General features: G+C 45.2%; 1 protein-coding gene across 2 annotated transcripts; it reads right to left on the bottom strand.

Moving 5' to 3' along the window:
• Nucleotides 1-1,359: 1,359 nt before the first annotated feature.
• Nucleotides 1,360-12,683, bottom strand: enpp5 (ectonucleotide pyrophosphatase/phosphodiesterase 5). Of its 2 annotated transcripts, none has more exons than XM_042301135.1 (6): nt 12,563-12,683; nt 8,930-9,077; nt 8,021-8,689; nt 5,281-5,433; nt 3,754-3,933; nt 1,360-3,540 (listed from the first exon to the last, which is right to left on the bottom strand). In XM_042301135.1, the coding sequence occupies exons 2-6, from the start codon at nt 9,057-9,059 to the stop codon at nt 3,146-3,148; spliced, it is 1,527 nt and encodes a 508-aa protein (XP_042157069.1). In that variant the 5' UTR covers nt 9,060-9,077; nt 12,563-12,683; the 3' UTR covers nt 1,360-3,145. The 2 variants fall into 2 exon arrangements, with proteins under 2 accessions (XP_042157069.1, XP_042157070.1); XM_042301136.1 differs by having other exon boundaries at nt 8,930-9,065; nt 12,563-12,655.
• Between the last annotated feature and the right edge of the window lie 281 nt (nt 12,684-12,964).

The following is a 12,964-nucleotide window of genomic DNA, read 5'->3' on the forward strand; positions in this document are numbered from 1 at the left end:
GACCATGTAGTCACCATGCTGCATCAGACAGGAGACCATGTAGTCACCATGTAGTCACCATGCTGCATCAGACAGGAGACCATGTAGTCACCATGTAGTCACCATGCTGCATCAGACAGGAGACCATGTAGTCACCATGTAGGTCACCATGTAGTCAGCAGGCTGCATCAGACAGGAGACCATGTAGTCACCATGCTGTATCAGACAGGACACCATGTAGTCACCATGCTGTATCAGACAGGAGACCATGTAGTCACCATGCTGTATCAGACAGGAGACCATGTAGTCACCATGTAGTCACCATGCTGTATCAGACAGGAGACCATGTAGTCACCATGCTGCATCAGACAGGAGACCATGTAGTCACCATGTAGCCACCATGCTGCATCAGACAGGAGACCATGTAGTCACCATGCTGTATCAGACAGGAGACCATGTAGTCACCATGTAGTCACCATGCTGCATCAGACAGGAGACCATGTAGCCACCATGCTGTCAGACAGGAGACCATGTCACCATGCTGCATCAGACAGGAGACCATGTAGTCACCATGCTGTATCAGACAGGAGACCATGTAGTCACCATGCTGCATCAGACAGGAGACCATGTAGTCAGTCACCATGTAGTCACCATGCTGCATCAGACAGGAGACCATGTAGTCACCATGTCACCATGTAGTCACCAGTCACCATGCTGCATCAGACAGGAGACCATGTAGTCACCATGCTGTCAGACAGGAGACCATGTAGTCACCATGCTGCATCAGACAGGAGACCATGTAGTCACCATGCTGCATCAGACAGGAGACCATGTAGTCACCATGTAGTCACCATGCTGCATCAGACAGGAGACCATGTAGTCACCATGCTGCATCAGACAGAGACCATGTAGTCACCATGCTGTATCAGACAGGATACCATGTAGTCAGCAGGCTGCATCAGACAGGAGACCATGTAGTCACCATGCTGTATCAGACAGGACACCATGTAGTCACCATGTAGCCACCATGCTGTATCAGACAGAGAGACCATGTAGTCACCATGTAGTCACCATGCTGTATAGACAGGAGACCATGTAGTCACCATGCTGTATTAGACAGGAGACCATGTAGTCACCATGCTGTATCAGACAGGAGACCATGTAGTCACCATGCTGTATCAGACAGGAGACCATGTAGTCACCATGTAGTCACCATGCTGCATCAGACAGGAGACCATGTAGTCACCATGCTGTATCAGACCAGTCACCATGAGACCATGCTGCATCAGACAGGAGACCATGTAGTCACCATGTAGCCACCATGCTGCATCAGACAGGAGACCATGTAGTCACCATGTAGTCACCATGCTGTATCAGACAGGAGACCATGTAGTCACCATGTAGTCACCATGCTGTATCAGACAGGAGACCATGTAGTCACCATGCTGTATCAGACAGGAGACCATGTAGTCACCATGTAGTCAGTAATTTATGACATTTTCTTTAAAGGTTAAGGCTATATGTCATCACTGAGAGGGGTGGCTTCACTTTTGTTCTCCAAACAACCAGTGTAAATATCAGATTGTATAGTTGGCTATATAGAAATTAAAAAAGGGACTTGCCCAGACTGCAAATGAAACATGAAATCACCCAAATTGTGTGTGCATAACTTGGCCCAGCCAGTCATTTTCTCATTCGGGACAGTAGTTTTCCACTTGGTACTGGCAAGGTGTGCCACTGACAAATGTACCTGAATGTCAAGCCCTGAACGGTTAGTGGTTTATGATTCTAACACTTTATAGGGGCAATACACATGCGTCTGTACAGAAACACGCCCCCTACAGACTAACATATATAAAACAACCTTATTGCACATATAATAGAAAGATGATCTCCTATGAAGTAGAGGATAACTAAGTACTGAACAGGAACAAGTAGTAAAGGTGGTAGCCATGACGACAACAACATGGACTAAAGTAGTAACGTGGCAGTCATGACGACAACTATATGGACAAAAGTAGTCACGTGGCAGTCATGACGACAACAACATGGACTAAAGCAGTAACGTGGTAGTCATGATGGCAACTATATGGACTAAAGTAGTAAAGGTGGTAGTCATGACAACAACATGGACTAAAGCAGTAATGTGGTAACCATGACGACAACAACATGGACTAAAGCAGTAACGTGGTAACCATGACGACGACAACAACATGGACTAAAGCAGTAACGTGGTAGCCATGACGACAACAACATGGACTAAAGTAGTAACGTGGTAGCCATGACGACAACAACATGGACTAAAGTAGTAACGTGGTAGCCATGACGACAACAACATGGACTAAAGTAGTAACGTGGCAGTCATGACGACAACAACATGGACTAAAGTAGTAACGTGGTAGCCATGACGACAACAACATGGACTAAAGTAGTAATGTGGTAGCCATGACGACAACAACATGGACTAAAGCAGTAATGTGGTAGTCATGACAACAACTATATGGACTGAAGCGGTAACGTGGTAGTCATGACGACAACTGTATGGACTAAAGCGGTAACGTGGTAGTCATGACGACAACAACATGGACTAAAGTAGTAACGTGGTAGTCATGACGACAACTATATGGACTAAAGTAGTAACGTGGTAGCCATGACGACAACTGTATGGACTAAAGTAGTAACGTGGTAGTCATGACAACAACAACATGGACTAAAGTAGTAACGTGGTAGTCATGACAACAACAACATGGACTAAAGTAGTAACGTGTCAGTCATGGATCTACTGAAGACTGAAAGCAACAGCCTGACTAACTGAACTCAGATCCCACAGTGGTCTAAAACATCTGAGTCACTGTACGGCTTAGCATAACAACTCAACCACATACTAGATTTACTCACTTATTATGCTTGGTGTCCAGTGTACTATTGGTTCTTATTGTTATTATGACTGCTCCTCTCTGATGAGATAAACAACAAAATAACCATCAGAACAAAGCCACACTTTATCCTCTCCTCCTCCTCCACCACACTGAAGCTACTGTCCTTTACTGGTGTACGGAGCCAACTCTCATCTTCTCCTCTCCTTCTCTCTCTCCTTCTACTTTCTTCTCTCCTCCTCTCTCTCTCTTCTCCTAACTCCCTCTCCTCTCTTCTCTTCTCCTCTCCTCTAAAGCTGTAGTTCTTCAAGTAATAGCGGCTGGGCCATCTCGCTCTGCCTGCTGGGTAGTTGTCGGAGCGTCATCTGTTTGACGATAACCACCAGGAACACTGTCACCATGACAACCCCCAGGACCACGCCCAGGGCGGTGGCGAAGGAAGGCTGGTATCTGCCCTCCAGCGGGGTGGAGTGTGTGGGGGGGGAGGGCTCGGAGAGGAGGTCCATAACCCGGGCTAGAGAACCATTGTTGGGGCGGGGCCGGACAGACAGGATGTGACACATGAGGGGGTAGAGGTCAACGGAACGCATGGAACTCTTCACGTAGTCCTGACGGAAGGCAGGGCCACGCGCCACCAAGACAGGATGCATGCTGGGTAGGGTGTTGTCGTAGCCGTGGTTACCCACTGTGAAACACAGAGAGAGAACAGCATTAAATAGGATTAAAACATTTAGAACACGTTTACTGTTAATTAGCTGTCATTGTGGACTGAATCCTAATATTGGTAACTCTAAATGTTTCACGGACAGCCTAAAGATCTGAACTTGTGAAAGTCTGAGAGTTACAATAATACTGCATATTTCAAAATTGGAATTTAGTTGATCTAGTATTTCCTTACACATGTGTGGTCCTGTGGTTCTGTTCTGGGTGATGGTCCAGCCCTCCTTGGCCTCGATAATTATGGGCATTATCCTGTTGTTGTGACGGTAGTGGAGACGCTCGGGGATCTGCTCCCTCCTATACACCACCATGTTGGGATTGGCCTCAACCAGGGCACTGTACACCTCCTCTAACTTACCTACAGGACAGGTGAGACAGACAGTTACTATACACCTCCTCTAACTTACCTACAGGACAGGTGAGACAGACAGTTACTATACACCTCCTCTAACTTACCTACAGGACAGGTGAGACAGACAGTTACTATACACCTCCTCTAACTTACCAACAGGACAGGTGAGACAGACAGTTACTATACACCTCATCTAAAGTACCTACAGGACAGGTGAGACAGTTACTATACACCTCCTCTAACTTACCTACAGGACAGGTAGACAGTCCCTTCTCTAGGCAGCATCCCCAGGATCTTACTGTCTCTAGGAAGCGTCCCCAGGATCTTACCTCCTCTAGGTAGCATCCCCAGGATCTTACCTCCTCTAGGTAGCATCCCCAGGATCTTACCTCCTCTAGGTAGTACCTCCTCTAGGCAGCATCCCCAGGATCTTACAGTCTCTAGGCAGCATTCCCAGGATCTTAACGTCTCTAGGTAGCATCCCCAGGATCTTACCCCTCTCTAGGCAGCATCCCCAGGATCTTACCATCTCTAGGCAGCATCCCCAGGATCTTACCCCTCTCTAGGCAGCATCCCCAGGATCTTACCATCTCTAGGCAGCATCCCCAGGATCTTACCGTTTCTAGGCAGCATCCCCAGGATTTACCTCCTCTAGGTAGCATCCCCAGGATCTTACCTCCTCTAGGTAGCATCACCAGGATCTTACAGTCTCTAGGTAGTACCTCCTCTAGGTAGCATCCCCAGGATCTTACCATCTCTAGGTAGCATCCCCATGATCTTACCTCCTCTAGGTAGCATCCCCAGGATCTTACCTCCTCTAGGTAGCATCACCAGGATCTTACAGTCTCTAGGTAGTACCTCCTCTAGGTAGCATCACCAGGATCTTACAGTCTCTAGGTAATACCCCCTCTAGGCAGTATCCCCAGGATCTTACCGTCTCTAGGCAGCATCCCCAGGATCTTACCTCCTCTAGGCAGCATCCCCAGGATCTTACCTCCTCTAGGCAGTATCCCCAGGATCTTACCTCCTCTAGGCAGTATCCCCAGGATCTTACCTCCTCTAGGCAGTATCCCCAGGATCTTACCTCCTCTAGGTAGCATCCCAGGATCTTACCTCCTCTAGGCAGCATCCCCAGGATCTTACCTCCTCTAGGCAGCATCCCCAGGATCTTACCTCCTCTAGGCAGTATCCCCAGGATCTTACCTCCTCTAGGTAGCATCCGCAGGATCTTACCTCCTCTAGGCAGCATCCCCAGGATCTTACCTCCTCTAGGCAGTATCCCCAGGATCTTACCTCCTCTAGGCAGTATCCCCAGGATCTTACCGTCTCTAGGCAGTATCCCCAGGATCTTACCGTCTCTAGGCAGTATCCCCACCACAGGACTCTTGTCCACCCAGGTGTAGAGGTCTCTGTCCAGGTATTGGTCCAGCTCAATCACCTTGTCTTTGGAGAGCTGGGTCATGCCATGATCACTGGTCACAATCAGGTTCACACTTTCGTACAGACCTAGGAATGCAGTCAAAACACAACTAATTACATTTAAATTGACCAATAATTAAATATTTATTTCGTGAATTGATCAATTACATGCGTTTCTTGCTAAATTGATTAAAGCACAAGGTAATCTTTCTAAATTGGGTCGTGCATCATCAGCTCCTCTTGTCGTGTCAGTCATTGCAGACCTTAGAGAGTTATGTATAGCTGGTTCGAAATGTCCAGATCAACTATCCCAGTCAGCTCATGTTTTTTAGCCCATAGATTTTGTAGTAATGTTCGAGTGTCTCAAATATCACGAGTACACATAAAACATGTCAAAATACATAGAATTGCATGAAAATATGCTTTAAAACTGCAAACTGTTCTCTGTACCCCATGACAAAATGTTCTCTGTACCCCCATGACAAACTGTTCTCTGTACCCCCATGACAAACTGTTCTCTGTACCCCATGACAAACTGTTCTCTGTACCCCATGACAAAATGTTCTCTGTACCCCATGACAAAATGTTCTCTGTACCCCATGACAAACTGTTCTCTGTACCCCATGACAAAATGTTCTCTGTACCCCATGACAAAATGTTCTCTGTACCCCATGACAAAATGTTCTCTGTACCCCCATGACAAACTGTTCTCTGTAACTCCATGACAAAATGTTCTCTGTGACAAACTGTTCCCCATGACAAACTGTTCTCTGTAACCCCATGACAAACTGTTCTCTGTAACCCCATGACAAAATGTGTAGAATAGCAGGAAATAAGATGTAAACCTGCAACATGTTCTCTCTGCCAACAAGAGGGGGTGAACAGTTTAATGCTGGAAGGGGGTGAACAGTTTAATGCTGGAAGGGGGGTGAACAGTTTAATGCTGGAAGGGGGTGAACAGTTTAATGCTGGAAGGGGGTGAACAGTTTAATGCTGGAAGGGGGTGAACAGTTTAATGCTGGAAGGGGGGTGAACAGTTTAATGCTGGAAGGGGGGTGAACAGTTTAATACTGGAAGGGGGGTGAACAGTTTAATACTGGAAGGGGGATGAACAGTTTAATGCTGGAAGGGGGTGAACAGTTTAATGCTGGAAGGGGGGTGAACAGTTTAATGCTGGAAGGGGGTGAACAGTTTAATGCTGGAAGGGGGTGAACAGTTTAATACTGGAAGGGGGGTGAACAGTTTAATGCTGGAAGGGGGTGAACAGTTTAATGCTGGAAGGGGGGTGAACAGTTTAATGCTGGAAGGGGGTGAACAGTTTAATGCTGGAAGGGGGGATGAACAGTTTAATACTGGAAGGGGGATGAACAGTTTAATGCTGGAAGGGGGTGAACAGTTTAATGCTGGAAGGGGGTGAACAGTTTAATGCTGGAAGGGGGTGAACAGTTTAATGCTGGAAGGGGGTGAACAGTTTAATGCTGGAAGGGGGTGAACAGTTTAATGCTGGAAGGGGGGGGTGAACAGTTTAATGCTGGAAGGGGGGTGAACAGTTTAATGCTGGAAGGGGGGTGAACAGTTTAATGCTGGAAGGGGGGTGAACAGTTTAATGCTGGAAGGGGGTGAACAGTTTAATGCTGGAAGGGGGTGAACAGTTTAATGCTGGAAGGGGGGTGAACAGTTTAATGCTGGAAGGGGGGTGAACAGTTTAATGCTGGAAGGGGGTGAACAGTTTAATGCTGGAAGGGGGTGAACAGTTTAATGCTGGAAGGGGGGTGAACAGTTTAATGCTGGAAGGGGGTGAACAGTTTAATACTGGAAGGGGGTGAACAGTTTAATGCTGGAAGGGGGTGAACAGTTTAATGCTGGAAGGGGGAAGAACAGTTTAATGCTGGAAGGGGGTGAACAGTTTAATGCTGGAAGGGGGTGAACAGTTTAATGCTGGAAGGGGGTGAACAGTTTAATGCTGGAAGGGGGGGGTGAACAGTTTAATGCTGGAAGGGGGTGAACAGTTTAATGCTGGAAGGGGGTGAACAGTTTAATGCTGGAAGGGGGTGAACAGTTTAATGCTGGAAGGGGGTGAACAGTTTAATGCTGGAATGGGGGGTGAACAGTTTAATGCTGGAAGGGGGTGAACAGTTTAATGCTGGAAGGGGGTGAACAGTTTAATGCTGGAAGGGGGTGAACAGTTTAATGCTGGAAGGGGGTGAACAGTTTAATGCTGGAAGGGGGGGGTGAACAGTTTAATGCTGGAAGGGGGATGAACAGTTTAATGCTGGAAGGGGGTGAACAGTTTAATGCTGGAAGGGGGTGAACAGTTTAATGCTGGAAGGGGGGGTGAACAGTTTAATGCTGGAAGGGGGTGAACAGTTTAATGCTGGAAGGGGGTGAACAGTTTAATGCTGGAAGGGGGTGAACAGTTTAATGCTGGAAGGGGGATGAACAGTTTAATGCTGGAAGGGGGGTGAACAGTTTAATGCTGGAAGGGGGTGAACAGTTTAATGCTGGAAGGGGGTGAACAGTTTAATGCTGGAAGGGGGTGAACAGTTTAATGCTGGAAGGGGGTGAACAGTTGTCACAGTGCTTGTGCCTATACAAATAGACATTGCAGGGGGGAACATTAGCAACCCCTTATCTAGATCATAATGTATAATGTACATAGGCAGCAGGTACAGACCCATCTTGCGCAGCTCATTGCGGAGGAAGCCCAGCTTGTCGTCAATATCAGCAATGACCGCGTCCATTAGAGGGTTCTCTGGGCCCAGATTGTGACCGCTCTCATCAGGCTCCTCCCAGTATAACACGCCAAAGTCCACACCCCCCTGCACAGACCGAACCCCCTCCCCTGGCCTCTCCCCCATCAGCCAGGCTACCATCGTCTCCACGCGCCTCTCGAAGCTCAGCGATGCGTTGTACGGAAGGTAGCGTGACGGGTACGCCCCCCCGATCTCCACGTCCGACCCCGGCCACATCACCCCGCCGCTCCGCCCACCCTGCTTCTGATTGGTCACCCACAGAGGCTCTGCCCCAGCCCACCAGCGTGGCTCGTAGGCGCTATGCGTCTCCATGGAGAAGGAGGCGTTAAGGTCTGGGTCGTACATCTCGTTACCCACGATGCCATGCGTCTCGGCATGCAGCCCGGTGACCAGGGTGTAGTGGTCAGGGAAGGTTTTAGTGATGTAGGTGTTCTCAACCTGCTCAACTATTGACCCTTCCTCCATCAGGGCATGGAAGTTAGGGGTGGGGACACGGTCCACGTAGTCCCAGCGGAACCCATCGAAGGACAGCAGCAGTAGCTTGGGGCGAGCCCCTCTGGTGGCCTGGTGGTGAGGATGGAGGGGGTGTCCTGGGGTATAGAGAGAGGAGAGGGTAATGTTAGAATGACAACAGGCAACATAAAGCCTGCAACAAGAGGGACCAACACTGCTAGTAAAGGGGTAGGCAATGTATATCTCTTGCATTTGTCCCATGCTCCCTGGTCCTTGACCCTACTTCATGCACCCTGCCCCATGCTTCCTGGTCCTTGACCCTCACCCATGCTCCCTGCCCCCTACCCCTGACCCTACTCCATGCTCCCTGACCCTACCTTGGTGTCCATGGTGGTCCATCTGTAGGGAGGCCAGAGGCAGGGTCAGGGTTAAGGTCAGAAGCCATCCCAGATAGCAGCTTCCTCCTCTTTGTGAGCTGCAACCCAGCATTACGCTCCACAACATCATACAACCCTGTAATACAAACTGCAGTACAGTGTTATTGTGAATATAGGCAGTGTGAAATATAGTGTTGTGGTGAATATAGACAGTGTTGAATACAGTGTTGTGGTTAATATAGACAGTGTTGTGGTTAATATAGACCGTGTTGTGGTTAATATAGACAGTGTTGTGGTTAATATAGACAGTGTTGTGGTTAATATAGACCGTGTAGTGGTGAATATAGACAGTGTTGAATACAGTGTTGTGGTTAATATAGACAGTGTTGAGTACAGTGTTGTGGTTAATATAGACAGTGTTGTGGTGAATATAGACAGTGTTGAGTACAGTGCTGTGGTTAATATAGACAGTGTTGTGGTTAATATAGACAGTGTTGCATACAGTGTTGTGGTGAATATAGACAGTGTTGCATACAGTGTTGTGGTTAATATAGACCGTGTTGAATACAGTGTTGTGGTGAATATAGACAGTGTTGTGGTGAATATAGGCAGTGTTGAATACAGTGCTGTGGTTAATATAGGCAGTGTTGAATACAGTGCTGTGGTTAATATAGACAGTGTTGTGGTTAATATAGACCGTGTTGAATACAGTGTTGTGGTTAATATAGACAGTGTTGAATACAGTGTTGTGGTTAATATAGACAGTGTTGTGGTTAATATAGACAGTGTTGTGGTGAATATAGACAGTGTTGTGGTTAATATAGACAGTGTTGTGGTTAATATAGACAGTGTTGAATACAGTGTTGTGGTTAATATAGACAGTGTTGAATACAGTGTTGTGGTTAATATAGACAGTGTTGTGGTTAATATAGACAGTGTTGAATACAGTGTTGTGGTTAATATAGACAGTGTTGAATACAGTGTTGTGGTTAATATAGACAGTGTTGAATACAGTGTTGTGGTTAATATAGACAGTGTTGTGGTTAATATAGACAGTGTGAAATATAGTGTTGTGGTTAATATAGACCGTGTTGAGTACGGTGTTGTGGTGAATATAGACAGTGTTGTGGTTAATATAGACAGTGTTGTGGTGAATATAGACAGTGTTGAATACTGTGTTGTGGTTAATATAGACCGTGTTGTGGTTAATATAGACAGTGTTTTGGTTAATATAGACAGTGTTGAATACAGTGCTGTGGTGAATATAGACAGTGTTGTGGTTAATATAGACAGTGCTGTGGTGAATATAGACAGTGCTGAATACAGTGTTGTGGTGAATATAGACCGTGTTGTGGTTAATATAGACAGTGTTGTGGTGAATATAGACAGTGTTGAATACAGTGTTGTGGTTAATATAGACAGTGTTGTGGTTAATATAGACAGTGTTGTGGTTAATATAGACAGTGTTGTGGTTAATATAGACAGTGTTGTGGTTAATATAGACAGTGTTGTGGTTAATATAGACAGTGCTGTGGTTAATATAGACAGTGTTGTGGTTAATATAGACAGTGTTGAATACAGTGTTGTGGTTAATATAGACAGTGTTGAATACAGTGTTGTGGTTAATATAGACAGTGTTGAATACAGTGTTGTGGTTAATATAGACCGTGTTGTGGTTAATATAGACAGTGTTGTGGTTAATATAGACAGTGTTGTGGTTAATATAGACAGTGCTGTGGTTAATATAGACAGTGTTGAATACAGTGTTGTGGTTAATATAGACAGTGTTGAATACAGTGTTGTGGTTAATATAGACAGTGTTGTGGTTAATATAGACAGTGTTGTGGTTAATATAGACAGTGCTGTGGTTAATATAGACAGTGTTGTGGTGAATATAGACAGTGCTGTGGTTAATATAGACCGTGTTGTGGTTAATATAGACAGTGTTGTGGTTAATATAGACAGTGCTGTGGTTAATATAGACAGTGTTGAATACAGTGTTGTGGTTAATATAGACAGTGTTGAGTACGGTGTTGTGGTGAATATAGACAGTGTTGTGGTGAATATAGACAGTGTTGTGGTTAATATAGACAGTGTTGTGGTGAATATAGACAGTGTTGTGGTGAATATAGACAGTGTTGTGGTGAATATAGACAGTGTTGAATACAGTGCTGTGGTTAATATAGACAGTGTTGTGGTTAATATAGACAGTGTTGAATACAGTGTTGTGGTTAATATAGACAGTGTTGTGGTGAATATAGACAGTGTTGTGGTTAATATAGACAGTGCTGTGGTTAATATAGACAGTGTTGAATACAGTGTTGTGGTTAATATAGACAGTGTTGAATACAGTGCTGTGGTTAATATAGACAGTGTTGTGGTTAATATAGACAGTGTTGTGGTTAATATAGACAGTGTTGAATACAGTGTTGTGGTTAATATAGACAGTGTTGAATACAGTGTTGTGGTTAATATAGACAGTGTTGTGGTTAATATAGACAGTGTTGTGGTTAATATAGACAGTGCTGTGGTGAATATAGACAGTGTTGAATACAGTGTTGTGGTTAACATAGACAGTGTTGAATACAGTGCTGTGGTTAATATAGACAGTGTTGAATACAGTGTTGTGGTTAATATAGACAGTGTTGTGGTTAATATAGACAGTGTTGAATACAGTGTTGTGGTTAATATAGACAGTGTTGAATACAGTGCTGTGGTTAATATAGACAGTGTTGTGGTTAATATAGACAGTGTTGAATACAGTGTTGTGGTTAATATAGACAGTGTTGAATACAGTGTTGTGGTTAATATAGACAGTGTTGTGGTTAATATAGACAGTGTTGAATACAGTGTTGTGGTTAATATAGACAGTGTTGAATACAGTGTTGTGGTTAATATAGACAGTGTTGAATACAGTGTTGTGGTTAATATAGACCGTGTTGAATACAGTGTTGTGGTTAACATAGACAGTGTTGAGTGTCCAGTAGTGTGTCTACGTGCACTTCGCTATGTATCCTCCTTGGCTTGTTTACAAACACGTTGGTGACTTGCTACAGTAGCCTGGCCTATCTGCTTGGAGAAGAGACGGCTACTAGTCCTGTGTTACTGCTACAGTATACAGTAGAATGATGTTGCACAACATGTTTATTACTGCACTCTTATTAAAAATGTACAAACAATGACAATCCATATGAAACGAGTGCTAAAGCAAACCCACTCACAGCTGCACCGCAGACATCAGATTTCAAGGAGTAAAACAACAGACAGTAGGACTGTTATGATGTAGCTACCTATGAGTTATCCGGAGGGTTACTGGGCACAAACTGCATCTAAATGACAGCGGTCACCTCGACCGACCTCCCAATAAATGCAACAGTCGGGAATGTAACCAATATACCGCTAGCAGTAGCTCGGTAGTTACCTACTGCAAAATGGTATTACTATGGTATTCATAATCAGCTGTTAGCTACTATCCCCGAAGTGACTGCTGCCCAACAGTCACCCATAACACGGTCAAAGGGAGACGTTCATAATAATGTATAATGGTCGAGATGAAGATTCAAAATGACTAAACGTCGTTTTAGAGTGCGGATATTTATAAAGACTAAAAAGACGAACTAAAGTCAAACGTACCTTCTTATCTGCTCTGTGCAAGATCTCTCTGCTATTTCTGCAACACGCACAAATAAACAGCGTTGGCTACAAGGAAGTCCCGCCCATATACAGCAGGCTCCAATTGCAATGCGCAAATGTTATTCTATTCAAGAGACTGAATAGTGGCTTATTTAATTAAATGTTAGCGTAATATAAGTTATCTACGTGCATCAACTATAAAAGCTATGCTGCAAGTGCTAAATGGACAGCTGCTGTATAGTCTGAAAACACTGAGTAAAAAAGCACCTGTCTGAATGACGTAATGGACCTCTGTATTCATTACCCAGACACACTGTCGTCTACTAAAGACGTACACCCTCCCGACGGTACCGAGCCCAACCGCAGGGTTTCTCAAACTCGGTTCCTGCCCCCACCCCAAAA

The sequence above is a fragment of the Oncorhynchus tshawytscha genome, linkage group LG18 (genome assembly GCF_018296145.1).
Source record: "Oncorhynchus tshawytscha isolate Ot180627B linkage group LG18, Otsh_v2.0, whole genome shotgun sequence".
In the NCBI taxonomy this organism is placed as follows: domain Eukaryota; kingdom Metazoa; phylum Chordata; class Actinopteri; order Salmoniformes; family Salmonidae; genus Oncorhynchus; species Oncorhynchus tshawytscha.